Raw genomic sequence first — 17850 nt, 5'->3', positions numbered from 1 at the left:
TACCGCCCACTCGCAATGCTCAATTACGACGTCAAAATACTGACAACGATCCTAGCCAAGCGGCTTTCCAGTGTAATAGGGGGAGTAGTGCACCCAGACCAAAATGGCTTTGTGCCAAGCCGTAACATCAGCGCCAATCTCTGCAGGCTCCAACATGTCATGTCCCAGGCCAACCTAGACAGAGGATCCTACACTCCGCTTTCCCTAGATGCCATCAAGGCGTTTGATTCCATCTTCGGGGCATGGCTACTGGCGGTACTCTGGGAATTTGGCTTTGGAGAGAAATTCATTAGATGGGTCAAAGTCCTCTATACCAAACCAAAGGCACAAGTAAAATCCGGACGGCTTATCTCTGCAGCGTGGGACATACAAAGGGGCACAAGGCAAGGTTGCCCTCTCTCCCCCATGCTCTACATACTTGGGCTTGAACCTATTGCCATCTATTTCAGAAAACAATGTTTTGATGCTGGTATACGACTGGACGGGATAGATCACATAATATCCCTGTACGCGGATGATGTCCTCCTCTATTTAAGAGACCCGCACCTGAACGTCCCGACCATGCTGGAGGACCTCGGCAACTTTGCCAAAGTATCAGGTATACAATTCAGCAGAGAAGCACAGCTTCACCTCACTGATGAGGCCCAACAAGGCTGAAACACGTGTATGGGGTTGCTGGTGGTACTCTTGTTCAGAAAGGAATTGCCATAGCATTTCGGTGCTGGACTGCCCATGTGGGCGGGACAAAGACTGATATGCAAATGGATATTTCCCATCTGTGAAAGGTACAGTGAGCAAAAAGCGTGTGCTGCAAACTCATCTCAGAACAGGTTATCATGCCATGTTCTTTCTGGAGAGGAGCGCCTGCTACCTTTTTATAAATACAATTCAGCATTAGTAAATCCTGCCTCTTTCCACTGGGAGGCCTCAAAAACACCACATCGATGACCTACCTTCATTGGAGGTGAGATGGCACCTCACCACACTCCGCTACCTTGGAGTCAACATATACCACACACCTAAATTCACGCATGAGAACACCACAGCGGCAGCGTTGCCCCCTCTAAGCAAATCGATAGGGTTCTGGACCCGACTTCCACTGTCGATGAGGTGGAAGGGCGTCCATCATCAAAGTGATTGTTCTCCCTAGATTCCTCTACGGATTCCAAAATGTGTTCCGTTATATCAAAGCTCCCTTTTTCCACCTACTAGAGACAATACTTAAGGACTTCTTATGGGGAAAAGGCAGACATAAAATGGCACTATCCACATTAACCCTTCCGCACAGACGAGGCGGCATTCAACTCCCTGATCTGGAGAAGTATTATCTGGCAGCGCAGCTCAGTTTCGTAGCCAAATGGTTGGCTGATGATGTCACCCCGGAAACGGCACTACTGCAGCACCCAATTGCTCCAATCCGGCTGAAGGAACTCATTTGGGCACCCCAACACCTCCCAAGTGAAACGCCCTTTTTAGCCACTCTGGGAAAGCGAATATGGCACAGAATAAAATCAATTCTCCACCTGAAGCACGCATATACTCCGGACATTCCGCTCCTTTCCGACCTGTGCCAGAACAGTGTCGACCTAGCAACCATAAGATACTTGGAAAGGAAGGGAGTGTACACATGGGGGGGACTTATACAACAAGGGCTCCTTCGAAACTTCTCCTCCTTGCAATCCGAAGATGACATACCCAGCGGCCAATTCCTCTGGTATCTAAAGATACGGAAACTAGCGTGAACCAAGTGGGATACATGGCCCGAGGAGCCTGAGTCCAACCCCTTTGTAACACTACTGTACAGTTTGGGGGAGGGATGGAGACCAGTGTCTCAGATATACAGTCACTTAATAGACAGGCCTAATCCCCGCAGCCCTGATCTAAAAGTTAAATGGGACAGAGACCTGGGGCGGGAAATGACAGAACGGGAGAGAGCACTGGCGTTCCCCAAGGAGGTTTCCAGAAACTCCAGATTCAAACTGATCCAACTCAACGTGCTGTACCGCTCGTACCTAACACCGGACAGAATAGCGAAGATCTACAAGCAACCCCAACCTAACTGTCCATTGTGCAACAGAGACAAAGCGTACCTAACGCACATGTTCTGGGACTGCGCCAAGGCCCGACAACTCTGGACCGAAGTGGAGCAAACCTGCAGGAGGGCTGGCATGACCAGGTACGAGTGGACCCCCGGAGAGTGCCTCCTGGGGACTTACCCCAGACTAGCCAAAATTAAGCACACCGTAAAGCTCATGGACATGGCATGCATCCTGACTAAAAGGACCATTGCAATGGCATGGAAGCGACCGGGTGGCCCACGATTCCAAGCATGGTACAGCGAACTGGAACGCTGGGTTCGGGCAGAAAGCTCAGCCTGGTAGGACGGCATTTCCAGGTCCCCAGAAGACGCAAGTCAGGCACTGGACGCTTGGAGGGCCCTTACATGGGCTCTGTTCCAGCCCTCCAACAATGATAAGCCCCCTTGAACAAGTCACCCCCATGCTAATCGACCTAACCATCACAAAGACGCCTGAATAGACCACTGCTACAATCATAGCTGATCCCCCCTCTTTGAACTCCCTCATTCCCCACCCCTTGTTGACCCTCCTTCCCCACCCCTTGTTGACCCTCTCTAAATAGACTATTGTTCAACCACCTGGAGACAACCACTGTTACTATTAAATGTTTTATGTTGAAGTTGTTTATTGTTTAATTAAATGACTGGCGTTGTAAAGACAAGTTCACTCTATGCCACAGTTGGCACCCACTGCCTCACTGCTGTTGTACCTGTACTTATAACAAATGCCAATAAAGAAACTTGAAAATAAATCATCATTCGTAAAGAGAAAGAAGAAAATAAACAAACATTTAGCACTTCAGATCCAGTCTTATGAACAAAGTGAGAATATAGGCTTTCAGAAACACCAGAATGTACGTTCCAGGGGACAGCGAAGGGGTGCGGGAGGATTTAGAGGGAATATAAATGTGAGTGTTTCCCCCTGGGCCACTATGCAGCCCCCTCCCCATGTGCAATGGGGACCAATGGGTTCAGGAAGTAGAACCCCATGTCTTAGACGTGTGGGTGGGGGCACTGGGTTTTCAATTGTACAGTAGTTATGCCATCGCTGCAGGGTAGCTCATTTGCCCCTGGCCATAATCCTTTTGCCCAATCCTTTGTAACATCACTGCCACAGTCTACCATACAACAAAGTCACCATGTGTTGCCACAAGCACAGGCTCCACACCAACCTTTCTAGTTTAAAAAGACATGAGATGAGGAGGCACTTACATCAGCACCCTTATTTTTGCAGATTGTGATGGACACCCGAAACCCAATGCGTCTTACTGAAGGCTGAGGGGAGGTATATCATGGCATTGGTTGACACGGAACAGCAGGAGTACACAGAAATATCTACAACCTTTTTCTTTTCATTGCTCACCTGACACTGTGTGCAACATGGGGGTAAAGGGAATAGAATATATTTGGCTGTTAGCAACCCTACAGATGGTGTATCGGCTACTTTTACGGCTAAAAAAAGACAAATAATATCAAAAATAAAAAACGGAGAGTATAAATATTCCAAAATAAAATTTAAAATGGGAAATGGACACACAGGAGTGTGTGCCCCTGCTTTCACCCAAACAGATCCATGGATGTGTTTGAGCCAGTAGTTCACGTAGTACCACAGAATGAAACGACTATAGTAATAAATAAAACACAAAATACCTTCCGCTATCCCTCTGCATATACCTACCCTATCGAGCTCTTCGCTCCTCTACCTCCAACTCCCTCAGGGTCAGTCTTTTTTCAAAGAAACGAGCTGGGGGTAGATCTCGGTCTTCCAGAGGGAGGCACCAGCCGAACAGCCTCACTGCCACTCTAAAACTTGAGGAGAAACATCTCTGGTTCCGGAAGCACCTCAAGACCTTCCTCTTCACTTCTACCTTCGCTCCCCCTCTCCCCTGCTGATCTGTTCGCTCTTGGCACCGTGCACCTGGCCACCCTCTGTCCCCTGGACCCAGGTACCTGCGCACCCTGCCACCCTCCCGCAATGTCTCCGGGCCACCCCTTGCACTGGGGTCTGTATCTGTACCCATACAGCCCCCCCCCCTTTTTCTTCCTGCACTTATCAGACCTACCATGTCTGCTGCCTTAAACCTAGCACTTGCAAATTGCTGGCTGCAGTAAAACTGCTTGTTGCCTTTATTATTTATTGTTATTGATCTGTTTCTCCTCTGCTTCGCACTTTCCACTTCTCCCCCTTCCATGTACGTTTCCCCTCCACCTCTCCCATGCACTTGGGCATTCTCAATGTCACTGGGCCTAGTAAGATCGCCATTTTGTTCTCCCCTGTTCCCCTCCCTTGCCTTGTCACGCTCTGAAACACTTGTGCACGAGCGCAGCGCAATAGAAATAAGATATAAATATCAATGGAAGAGGTCAAATTTAATCTTTTAATGCACATGAATAACTTGGTGCCAAAATGTATTTCTCACAAAAAACATATGTTTTGTAGTTGAACATATTTGTACTCCTTTATAAAATACTCCTATTGGGAAAGGGACTCATCTTTTTACTCACTAAAAAAATCGTTTTTACCCCCAACTTTAAAATAGGGAGTAATATACTCCCACATCAAAATCCTATTTGGACCACTGGCTGTTACAATTACTCTTTTATTATCTTTGGGACCATTAACCTTTGAGCAACCATTTTTAATCAGTCCACCTGTCCCCGTCAGCCTTCTATGTATGGACTTACTATCTAGGTTTTGTGTCACGTTGTCAAACTATTTTCTGGATATGCCAGCCACAATACCATTGATGTTGCAGGACACTCCTGCTTACTGGTTGATTCTGGATACCCAGGAGCTACTTTGAGCCTCTGCTAATCAAATCCTTATTTCGATCCCTGCTGATCAATAATACAAAGTTGTATCAAGAAAATGTGTTAAATCAAGTTGATACATAGTGAGATGTTACGTTACAAGTGATATCCTTGAAGAAAGGTAATAAGTTGACAACCAAAATGGGGCAAGTCAGGAAAAGCAAGTATTTTAAAGCACAAGAGACTACTGTTCTCTAGATCTAAAATGTATCAAGAACAAAGTGCAAAGTGGGACAATCCAAACTGATGCATGCTGTAAGAAACCACAAAAAGAATATAAATGAATTGAAAGTTAGCGTAATGGTGCAGGGTGGGAAACACAGTTCTGTCACTTGCAAGAGACATTGGTATAGATCCTACACCTGCTTCAAAGCAAAGAGGCTTAAGCAATAAGGACTGTGAAAGCCAAAGCCTCAAACAACAGAGTAAAATTCAGGCAATTCAAGGGATACTCTCAGATACCAATGTAGCAGCAAGAAAACCGTTGTCCAAGATACTATGTTGTACTCCAACAATTTTAACATTCATATAAAGAAGGGATGTTCGCCTGGTAGTACGTATGGAACCGTCACACTCTAGTATTGGCTCATGTTAGGTTACATAAGACGATCCACAGCAAATTTGACTTGTGCAGGAAACAATGTGAAAAGGAGATGAGATATGGCTATGGTGGATTTGTCAGTGTTAAAAATATTCTAGTCAACATGTTATATTAAAGAGATGTCAGCAGCCCTTACCTTCCACCACGGTCCTCACCGCACTCTCCTGCAGAACTGTTCGAAAGGTGTCAAACCCAAATACCTTCTTCAGAGTCACCATGATCTTGTCATCCAGTCCAGAAGATGAAGTGGTGGCATTCATCATTTTAACTGGGCGCTTAGTCGCCAGAAGAAAGAGGATCCAAAGAGATGAGAGCAGCAAACAGAGAGCTCTGTGGGTTGACAAGGTTACCAAAACCACTGGACCAACTTGCTCCAGATATACCTAGCCTCAGGGGACAACAAGGGCTTGATCCATTATGTTGCCTAAAGAGCATATACACAAATTTTACTGACATCCAACAGCACCCAGAGCCCAAGAGTGTCAATGATGAACGGCAATAACTGTTAAACACGTGGACTAAAAAACATGCATCACGCCGTCCATCACTTAGGACTTGTCACATGGACACAAAAAATGACGAAGAAACAGTTTCTTGCGGATGGATTAAAGAGGGGGGCAGCTCACATTGGACAAATGACTCGTGCCACCTCTGGGTTCTGGTAACGCAAACAGCCTCTCTTTAGGAAGCCCTCTGTGATTTCTACATGAAAGGACATGCAAGCAGATTATCCTGGTGCGAAATGTCTTGAACTGGCTGCGTGGTACCCAATCTGTACTTCCCCCTCTCCGCTGGGCGCACTGGCAGTGCCACCTTATGCGTCTGCAGAAATCATGGAATGAAGGGTCGGTGCTGTCTGTCTCGTCTTCTTTTCCCTCTTGTTAACTGGTGAGCATGTATCAAATGCCTCTCATGTCGCTCGTCATCTTTCATTTGCAATCCTACTTCACACACAAAGTGATCTTTCCTCAATGCACGCCTCTTGTTTTCTCTTCAGTTCCTCACTTCCTTTATAACACTTATTTCCACTCTCCTAAATGTACTCCAGTGGTCTTGCTTATTTGATATTTACCACTCTAGTATCTTATGTGCAGTCCCCGTATTCTCTTTATCACTCCTTTGCTGTGGTCACCCTTTTTTCTCCATTTCCACTTATTGTGGTAGCCTGCGGCTCTGTCTCCCGTTTGGTGGTCCCCGGTTTTCTTTTGGTTTCTCTCTGGTGCTCCCCTTTTTCTTACTCCACCTTTCCCACCAAGTATCTCTCACAGTCTCTTGGTCTCTCCCTGGCACCGCCTTTGGCTTATTCCTAACCTGGAGCAGTTCCTCTCAATAAGCCACTCATTCAAGTACGACAACCCTTTTTTCCGCCCTCCCCGCGATTCCGCCGCTCTTGTGTCCCCACTTGCCTTCCTCTGCCTCTTATCCTCGCCCTAAATCCACGAACGTGTCACTTCATTGCCCCATACACGCTAAATGTAGTTCTCTCCCAATCTCGTTTAGTCCCACCTTCGTACACCTCTAGTTTCTACTAATATCTGTTTTGCGCTGGCGTGCTCTCAGATTATCCGTTCAGATCGTGTCCCACCACCTGTCTCTACTTCGTGGTCCTTTTCCAAGTTGGGTTCCCATTGATGCGCTGGTTCCGCTAGAGGAAAGAACCTAGCAACGCGTTCTAATTCACGTGATTTACACGCTGTGCTCATGCAACGTATTCTTACAGCAGAGTTCTAATAAAGAATTAGAGGGCTAACATTCCACCATACTGTGAGTAAACCCTGGGCCCCATGCTGATGGATAAAGCACTCATGGAATCCCTCACTTTCCTAGGCAACCAGCAGCATTTGCAACCGAAAATGGCTCTCGAGTACGGAATGGGATGGATGGAATGGGGGAGGGGGAGGGAAGGGTTCACATAAATGATATTTCATTTCACATTCATATTAGTTGCACCAATTTAAAGTGCTCTCTGGTCTCTGTGTTTTTCGTACAGAATATACTGTTTTTTTACATAACTTTCAATAATATCATTATCGTTAGTTTGGTAAATAGCGTGTGTCTGTGATATAAATTAGCAGTGATAGTGAACAGGACATGGGGCACGTATCATCACTGGTGGTCTCCAGCATTAGAGGACGAGAAATGATTTTTGTTTGGCAGCCAAAGCTTTATGAGTGTTGTACAATGAAGTACACCATAGTGCCAAAGCCATAGGTGAAACACATTTGAAAAGTTCCACTAATAGCCCAACAACCAGTACAATATATGCGTATCTCTCAATCATCTTGTCCAACATTTGAGAACAGTTAAGGGGTATATTGCGCACCCAAGAGAGGGAGGTTTGCCCGTTCTCCATTTACTTGCATTGGTCCAAATGGTGTATTGATGCTAAAGTTTTATTGTTCGCTGCACATTTTGGGGGTAATTCATAGATTTTAGCGCAGAGAGGGAGAGTGTGCCATGGTGCGCCAGCCGTGTGCGCTAAACAGCATTCTGGCGCACCGCGTATTCATGGAATTTCCAAGCCATTTTGAGCGAACATCCCGCAGCGCCAGTTACACCCCGAAGAACGCCCCTTGCGCAAGGGAAAGCCGTTGAAATCCCTAATGCGGCTCAAAGGGCCGCATTAACCCTGGACCAGTTTACAGGGCCACTAATCGCATGAAAATACTACGCGTATCCCGCTCACGGCAGCCAAAATGCGTGAAAATGTACTTGCGCACCCCTCGGAATACGCGTACCCCGCTCGCATCAGGTAAATTGTGTAGAAAAAGTACCCCCTGTGGTGTGGGCTGCCTGTGGGGCATGGGGAGGGTGAGTGGGCTGCCTGTGAGGCATGCCCATGGTGAATGGGGTGCCTGCGCGTATTCCGGGGGTGCACGGGAAGTTTCACACGCGATAGGCCTGGCGCGAGAGGGGTACGTGTATTTTGGGGGTGCGTGGGAAGTTTCACATGTGATAGGCCTTGGGTGAGCGGGGTATGTGTATTTTGGTGGTTTGCAGGAAGTTTCACATGTGATAGGCCTTGGGCGAGCGGGATACGTATATTTCGGGAGTGTGCAGGAAGTTTCACACTCGATAGGCCTTGGGGCGAGCGTGGTACGTGTATTTTGGTGGTTTGCAGGAAGTTTCACATGTGATAGGCCTTGGACGAGCGGGGTACGTGTATTTCGGGGGTGCGCGGGAAGTTTCACACTCGATAGGCCTTGGACGAGCGGGGTACGTGTATTTCGGGGGGTGCGCGGGACGTTTCACACGCGATAGGCCTTGGGCGATTGGGATATGTGTATTTCGGGGGTACGTGGGAAGTTTCACACGCGATAGGCCTTGGGCGAGCAGGGTACGTGTATTTTGGGGGTGCGTGGGAAGTTTCACACGCGATAGGCCTTGGGCGAGCGGGGTACGTGTATTTTGGGGGTACTCGGGAAGTTTCACACGCGATAGGCCTTGGACGAGTGGGGTACGTGTATTTCGGGGGTGCGCAGGAAGTTTCACACGCGATAGTCCTGGCGAGAACGGGGTACGTGTATTTTGGGGGTTTGTGGGAAGTTTCACATGCGATAGGCCTTGGGCGAACGGGCTACGTGTATTTCGGGGGTGCGCAAGAAGTTTCACATGCGATTTGGCATTGTGGCTCCTCCCTGGAGTGCCCTTTCCCCCCTCCCCATGCCCTGCAGGCAGCCCACACCATAGGGGACTACCCTACACCCCTGACCATGCCCTGCAGGCAGCCCACATGGCACCATTGTCAAGTCCCTGGTCACACATCGCACTACACCATGTCCCCATGTAATTCCCGACGGCGGTTGGACTACAGCTCATGTTGGCATAGCAAACGACTCAAGAGAAACTCCTTTCCGACACGAGCCCCTTACCTCCAGTGGCGGTTACCATGGAGACTGTTCACGCCACTTCATGGTCTTCGGATTGGTTTTGGGCCCCGTCACGTTAAGCGACACGTGATCAGGAAGTGACAGGCTTGATTGGTTACACGAGACGAGGAGCACGCATCATGTGATCAGGAAGGAAGCATTGACGCGCTCACGTGACACGGAGCGTAACATGTGACGCACTCACATGAATTTTTGCCTTTCAAAAGGTTCAAGCAAACGCTCACACGTCGCTTCACAGCTGCTTACGGCAAGTTTTGAGTTTTGAGCGCTTTCCCTGCTTCTGTTCCTTGGAATCCTTGATCACCGACTGCCTTCACGGACCTGCTCTGCTTCTCCTCGGTACCTTTGCTTTGGCGATCTTTCCTGGATCAAAATTCGAACTTGGTTTTTCCCTCGGATTTGCTTTTGGATCATCCATTGTTATTGTCGTGACTGGCCGATTTTCTGACCACGGACTTCATCTTGGACTGATTACGGATTTCCCATCACAGTACTTTGCTCACGTTTCTTAGCAAAATCAGATGTTTCTCTCAATCAAGAGTGCCACATTACCATCTGCTGCCTACCGCCGTCAACCATAATAGAATCCTGCCCAGTACTTCACCCAGGGTATCTGACCACTGCCATTGGGGTAAGAAAGAGTGTGACCTGTCCTTGTAACCATTCACTGTCTTGCCTTGCTTTTTCTAACCGAGTTGCTTGCCTTACAGTGGTCAGGGGGTTCACTTCCAGCGTTCCTGGTTCCAGGCTGACGGTACTCCACACCTGTGGCCCCAAAGATTGCACGGGCAGTTATATTCTATACTTGTTCGTGTGGTACTTGGGGACGGAGGTTTCATCATCTACACGACCATCAAGTCTTGACAACCATGCACTTGCGAGCGCACTTGTGAGCCCCAACTCATGTCCCCCACCCACCCACTCACCATTGACGGGCACCTGCCAGCAGGCCCCAACACATGTCCCCCACCCAGCCACCATTGACGGGCACCTGCCAGCAGGCCACAGACTCATGTTCCCCACCCATACACCCACCCACCATTGATGGGCACCTGTCAGCAGGCCCCGACTCATGTCCCCCAACCAATGATGGGCACCTGCCAGAAGGCCCCGATACGTGCCCCACCAAACACCATGTTCTAACAAAAGAGACCCATGGGCCTAATGCCCACATAAATCCCCAGACCCCCCAGTACAAGAACACAACCATCCACTGCACCCACTCCCAAAGTACCCATGCCATGAGAGCCTCAAAAGAACCACCATGGCCATGCATAAAAGTACACCAGAACCACAGAGTCGCAACACATGACTGAGGCAATGCTCATTGAGACATGCACAAAACCAATGAGAGTACACAACACCAATAATTAAGAAATATGATTTGTATTAAAATATGTAAAGAAAAAACATCATGAAACATCAAAATTGTAAATGAAGAAATCCAAAATAAAAAGAAATCCAATCTAAACCAAAAATCCACAAGAGGAATAAACGGAAGTTGTCCATTTCAAATGTACAAATAAAGTCAATGAAAACATTAAAAGAAACCATTGATCCATGGGATGACAAAATAACTAAAGTATGTACAAGTGTGGAACTATATACAGTGAAAGTCCAAAGGGTCCATGATGCCCAAACAAAAGGAAACCTACCAAAAATCTTAAAAAAATAACTACGTACATAAAGTGGAGCAAAGTCCATGAACTCCAAAATAAAGAAAAAACAAATGAAACCTAACCCTAAAGAACTATGTACAAAGGCGGCGGGCAAGTCCAACAGCTCACTTGTTGATGTCCCGGGCCAGGGCATCTTCGAACTTCTCTTCAACGTCCTGTAGGCGGGCCTCTTCCCTGCCCCCGAGGTCTCGCAGGGATGCAGCCATGGCCTCCTCCAACTCTCTGCGAGTTGCCTCAAGGCACTCAGCCCGCCTCAATGCCCTGCGCATGGCGTTCGCCGCCGCTCCGCATCTATTTGCCGGCCCAACCGCTGCCACAAGGAAGACACACCCAATCCAGGGTCCTCCTGCCCTCTGGCCGATGCCTGCCCCTGTGATGTTGATGGCCCCGAGCCATCATTGCTTCCACCTTGAGCCTGCTGCTGCCGTGCATGTGCCCTGCCTGTCGATGCCTGCACGTCCTCCTCCTGCTGGGGTCCAGTTGTTGGGGTGGCCACCCCTGCTGGACCTCCGACTCCCGACTGTGGCAGGAATGTGTCCTCCACCAGCCTGGCAGCTGGGTCAGGGCCAGCTCCACAGGGTGCCCAGGTGATACGTGGGCAGGAAGATGGCACGGAGGACGACTGGCGCATAGGGGGTTCAGTTGAGGAGGGGGTCGATAGAAGTTCTAGCACTGCTGACCCGTCCTGGTAGGTCGACGCGGTCAATGAGGCATTCAAAATGACGTGCATTGTCCACACGAGAACCCTGCACGTCATCCTGAATGCCACGTTGACGCATCGCCACCCCAGCAAGGACAGACTCAACCCGGTCCCGGATAGCCACATCTGCAGGGAGAGGAAGGCCAGTTGTTGTTCGTGCATCCCCTCCCTGAAAACGGGTCTGGACGAAGGCATCCCTGCTGGAGCGGGATGATGCAGTCACAGGATCAGGGACAGGATTACACGCAGGCACCTCTGCGGCGGCCTGTTGTGTCTCCTGTCGCTGGCCCTGGACTGCACCACTAGCACCAATGGAATGCCCCCCTCCAGGCCCCATGCGTGGGCCTTCCACAGCCTCCTCCTCAACCAAACCCCCCACCAACCTGGATGACTCCGTGCCATCTTCCTCCATAGGCCCCTGTGGGGTCTCAGCTGGCCCTTCAGGTGCCGAGGAGTCCACCTCTGACCTCCGCCTCTTGGATCTACCCTCGGCAGCCGCGGCACGGCACCAGACTCCTCACTCCCCGAAAGAGATGACAACCCGGGAGGGGAGCTGGGCCTTGCGTCTCCGGCTGGCGGTGGGATCCCTGCCGCTGTGCTTCACAGCACCGTCTCCGCCCTCTTCATCAGTTGAAGCTGCAGACAGGGAGAGACAGAACACAGGCATGAGGGCACTGTACAATGGTCTGATACACACATGACAGTTGTACATGAGTGGCAGTGTCAAACTTCACAGATGGCATTACACTCCCCAACACACATATCATTTGAACCCACACACATGCACAAATTAACAGGAATGTTGGAGCAGGCAGCACCATCCATACACATACAACAGCATGAGCATCCGAAGGTTATGCTGCCGTCACATGCAACACGGGGAGTTCGGAACACATGCACACACGCCACCAGACATACATGCATCTGTACATCTCCACCACCTGTCACTTTGAAATCATCGGCAACTATGTCACATCTGCCAATCAGCCTCCTACATGTCGGTGTCACATGCATCCATGGTGTATCACAGTCCAACACATGTCAAATATACACACACACACATGTACACTGTGCACGTACATGAAGGTGGAACCAGCATCCATGTGTCACACTCCAACCATGCCACAGTACATACACAGAAATGCTAACATGTGTGCATCCCCACATGCATTCGTGCATCATGCATTTCAACACATACACCATTGATGTGCCTCACACATGACTGCACTCACATGCGGCATGCTCCTGTCCCTCTACATACACATCCATACATGGCCCTTTCAAGACATATGTCCAACCTGCACACTCCTGGCACACCTCAATATGCACTGCGTCCAATCAGTACACATGGACACTTACCGCTCGACTCCAGGCGGGTCTGCCTCTCAAGGACGTGGAGTTGGAGCGCTGGGCGTATACGTTTCAGGACCCTCATCTGGATGTTGGTAAGGCGGACCCGGCACCTGTTATGCTCACCTGGTGTCCACAGGGACGCCACCCAGCCGAGTTACTCACTGGTATGCTTCTCAGCTTTGCCCAGATGTGGTCTGCGGGGAAGGTTCTGCCTGAAAATACAGGAAGACTGTGTTCAAGACTGACCTACTGGGGTAAGTATCCTCCCTCCACACCCGTATGACTTCAGTCCCTCTGGCGCCCTCTCCTCACCTTGTGGTAGAATTAGGCGTGCTCTCCATCCTGCCTTCTTTGCAGGGGCGCGTTGTCTTTCATGGGTGAGTGCGGTCCAGTTACTTCACTGACGCCGGCCCGTTTGATATTGTTCAGGTAGATCTTATTGCTGTTATTTAGTTTTGTTGCTATCCTGCATGCCTTTCTTTGTTTAAAATGTCTCTTTTTTCTCCCTTAGGTATGCAGAGCTTCAGCGCGGCGGACTGGCTTGGTTGAGCCCCGCTGGTAAATGATGGCGCATTAAAGGATAGTTCCGGGACTTTTTTTTATTGTCCCTACGGTTCGGCCATGTGTTTTTAAGCATAAATCGGTAGATCGTAGAAAACTTTCCTATGGACCTTACCCGACTTTTCGTCCATTAACGCACCCGAAATCAGCCGCCATTTTCTGATAATCCTATCATTTCCCCCCATCGCCCTGGCTCACCTGCTTTTGCGGCACTAAATCAAATCCCCCGCCCCTGAAACAGACTTTATCAAAACATTCATATTCCCCGCCTCTATCCGTGACGTGACTGTGCTGCGTAGGCAAACGCGCCCAGGCGTCTTCTACGCGACTACACACAGAACCCGGAAACCAACACAGATTAGCTCACAACACAGCGGGCCACAATTCGGAATATGAAACTGTACTTTTAAATCAAACCGCAAGATTGTAAATTTGGTAAAGTACATTTATTTGACATCAAATGTTTAGAGAATATTCAGCGATTTGCATTTTTATTTGCTCACGTTCCAAAAAGTTCGTTTTGAGGCACGCAATGTTCCTTTGCTGTACACAGGGTCTTAGATCATCTCACAATACAGCGCCACAATTCGGAATATGAAACTGTGGTTTAAAAGCAAACGGCAAGATTGTCCATTTGGCAAAGTACATTTATTGGACATCAAATGTTTAGAGAATATTCTGCGATTTGCATTTTTCTTTGCTCTCGATCCAAAATAGTTTGTCTTGAGGCAAGCGATGTTCGTGTGCAGTACACAGGGTGTTGGTTTACGATAAAATAAGCTCTTCGGTCGCACTGATAATCGCATGGCTGTTCCAACAACGAGGCACTAGGCCACCACAACGGTCTGTATGTTGCATCTAGCCGTTAGTACCGCGTAAGGGCATACTTGTACTTGGCGATCGTCCCATAAAATGGTCAGGGTGGTAACGTTGTTCACGCGGAGAAGCAACTGGCGGTTATAAAAGCCATCCGCCGGTGTTTGGTACTCGTGACACATACAATAATGAAGGATGTACCTGTTTTAAAAACATAAAAAATTAAATTAGTCTCACAATCAGATCTTTATTAAAATTATTCATTTTATATATTAGGTCGGGAAATTATTTCATAGCTAGGACAGTGCAACTGGGTATTATACGTCAAGGGGGGGCTGTAGGATACTGAGACAGTCCCCCAGTGCAGGGGTTGACAGGGAGGCAGTGCAGGTGGAGAGTGGAAGGGCCCAGGACCGAGGTCGCAGACAGTGGACCAGTTGTAGCAGGGGAGAGGGAGAGAGAAAGCAGAAGCAAAGAGGAAGGTTTTGAGGTGCTTCCGTAAAAGGAGATGGTTCTCCTCAAGATAGTGTGCGGTACAAAACAATATGCCACATAGAACGAACAAGTACAACTTAACCCGTCTTTAAAGCTACTGTATAGTAATTAAATTGCGGTATAAACTCATCTAAAGAGTTACTTACATTATATTTGCATTTTCCATTGTGTCTGTGCGTAGGGCAGCCCCGAAATACCACTCCTTCTATGCCGACGTTATTTCTTCTAATGAACAAACATTAAATGGCTTTCGTTTCTGAAATTATATTCATTATCGTTTCTTACGTTATTGCCCCACACCCCCAAAAAGAAGTCTTTCGGGATGGTCCCGGCCTGTCAAGGTCAAATAACAATAGAACCTTATACTGAGTCATGGACCATTCCGGCACCCGAGCAAAAAATCAAAGCAGCTGACCTTCACTTTGAACGAGCACACATTCCTAGTTAGCTACATTCAGTGTAAGGCCATCTCACAGGACTTGAAATTTACACTCCATCTTTGCATTTTGTCTGCGTGCATTTGCAGCCCCAGAGAACCATAAATACGGAGACATTCTATATTTTTTGAAAAATGATTTATATTACTGTTTGGTTTAATTTAATGCGCAAATGAACAAGGTTGGATAGACACATTGCATGTACATTGAGCAATCACTTTTATTTACACAATACATAGCTACACATATTCAATGGGCCTGCAACATGAGGAGACTCCAGAGCAAAGTCACAGGTGACACCCGGGTGGTTCGCACAACTGCACGGTGAAGGGAGGGGCAACGGTGGAGAGACACATTGCATGTACACTGAGCAATCACTTTCATTTACACATTACATAGATACACATATTCAATGGGCCTGCGACATGAGGAGACTCGAGAGAACAGACAATCAAATTACAATCATTTAAACCGTGATGTGTATTTCTCAATGAGCTCTTCTTTAGGTGGACATGGAACAGAGGCAATGTTGGGTGGCAATGCAGTTGTCCCCTGCACAGGTTCGTTCACAACTCCATGTATGTGCCTATCTAGGACATCAACAATAAGTCTCTCAATAAACTCATATTGCATATCCTGAAACACTGGTTTGATCACCCTTTGTTTACTTCTTTTAGTGAAGGCCTTATTGTAGCGAAGCGTCCCTAAAGTTCCGGTCGTCCTACTTTGTTGACGGCCAACATTATGGTTATGTGCCAAGACTGCTAGAAGAGTCCGATTTATCATGCCCTCCATGCCAAAATGCAATCGTTTTGGCCTGTACTTTAGGCACATATTGTGGAACACCTCCAAATCTCCTGTGTGGCAGAATTCCGTGAGTCCCCTCAAATCTCTTGTTATAGTTTTATCAAATACAATCTTTTCAATGGCTTTGTGAGTGGGTGATGAAGGAATCAACCACTTCTTCTTCCATGCCTCCTCTGTGGACAAATGGCCATGTTCACAATTGTGGAAATGTTGGTTTGTGGTCCAGCGGTGAACGTTGCTACAGTGTAGCATTACTGACCGCCATTTTTCCAGTAGAATTTCCAACGACCCTCCACATGTTTTGAGCTCCACCAAAGATGGTTGCTGATTGACTTGGACCACTGTGAAATACCTTGCATATCTTTTTTTTTACCTGCAGCCGACATTTTTTTATTGATTGTTTTTGCAAGATGCCAAACGTCAAATTGGTGATTTATATTTTTGTACTCTTCTCTCATTGTCTTGGCAATTGAAACGTGTCTGTCCGTGGCTATCAGGTCGATCACCATTCCCCGCGATTGTAGTTCTTGCAATGATGCTACAAAGCCAACTTTCTCCATGGCCACTGAGGATGTACTTTGTGACACCTGCACGACCACCGAACTCACAATTTTCTTACTTTCCATGTCCTGAAAGTGGTAGGTGCAGTACTTGGCTGAAAATCCTGGGCTGTCGCACTGTCCATCACCGGCTAGCCTGAACCGTTTGCCCGCGAATGTACTATCAATAGACATTTTTTCCATTCTCCAAGCTTCGCTAATGGCTGGAAATAGATAATCGGTTTGGTATTTGTAGAACTGAGTTCTCGCAATGAAATGGATTCCCACAAACTGAAAGAAAGACTCTAACTTTTTAAAACTTGAACCACTAAAAAGTGCAGCCGCTGCACAAAGTAGATTGCCTGCTGGCAGTTGCCCCAGCATGGGTTGTGCAGACCATGAGAAAGGATGATATTTTGTACAGGTGGCATGTATTTTAAGGTTAGTGCCTCGAATTGCACGAGTCACATTAATCAATGGCTCCCCACATACTTCCCCACCAACCGAATGCCCACATTTCATCCGAATAATAATATCAATCAAACAACTATCGAATACAATGAATTTGGCCTCTTTCCTTATACTGTCACTCTGCATCCCAGCTGGTTCGGCCTGTAACGTTGAGGACATGTCACTCACATGAAAGGTAGAATCTCTGATATCGTCTTCCGCTATGTTCAGTGATATTGATGGTGTTTCATTGTCGTCCACTTCATTCTCTTCCATTGCAACATCTGTTCCTTCTCCGGCGATGGGTGAATAAAACAATTTCTTCAACTTTCTCGCGGTCTTAGTTTTTGCGGGTATGGATTCTGTGAATTGATCTCCGACTGCATCCGAACTACCAGGAGGACATTCACTATCAATGGCTGGATGTGGTATAGCTCCGTTGTCAATCACTTCATATTCTTCCCATTGGCACGATGCATCTCCAGTCTCAAGTCCCTGCCAAAAGGTTTGACAAGCAACATCTCTCGTTCGCTTCACTGTCTGTGTAGATCTAGTTCGTACACCCACTCGCAACTAGAGGACAGATTGGAAAAGGGATGTTCAGTTTAAACCCAACTTACAGTATTGAACTATT

At 47.8% G+C, this 17850-nt stretch overlaps 1 protein-coding gene across 3 annotated transcripts in view; it reads right to left on the bottom strand.

Moving 5' to 3' along the window:
- The window catches only part of RECQL5 (RecQ like helicase 5), a 1190108-nt gene extending 1182961 nt beyond the window's left edge, over nt 1-7147 (bottom strand). For 2 of the 3 annotated variants that reach the window (XM_069654764.1, XM_069654765.1), the window contains exon 1: nt 5626-7147. In XM_069654764.1, coding sequence (XP_069510865.1) covers nt 5626-5752 — 127 coding nt within the window. In that variant the 5' untranslated portion in view covers nt 5753-7147. The remainder of the gene's footprint in view (nt 1-5625) is intronic. The other variant, XM_069654766.1, reaches the window with a different exon arrangement.
- Nucleotides 7148-17850: the final 10703 nt, after the last annotated feature.

This window comes from Ambystoma mexicanum, chromosome 3q, assembly GCF_040938575.1.
Source record: "Ambystoma mexicanum isolate Mex_15411 chromosome 3q, UKY_AmexF1_1, whole genome shotgun sequence".
Lineage (NCBI taxonomy): Eukaryota > Metazoa > Chordata > Amphibia > Caudata > Ambystomatidae > Ambystoma > Ambystoma mexicanum.
The sequence above is the reverse complement of the archived record's forward strand: the minus strand, read 5'-3'. Positions and strand labels throughout refer to the sequence as shown.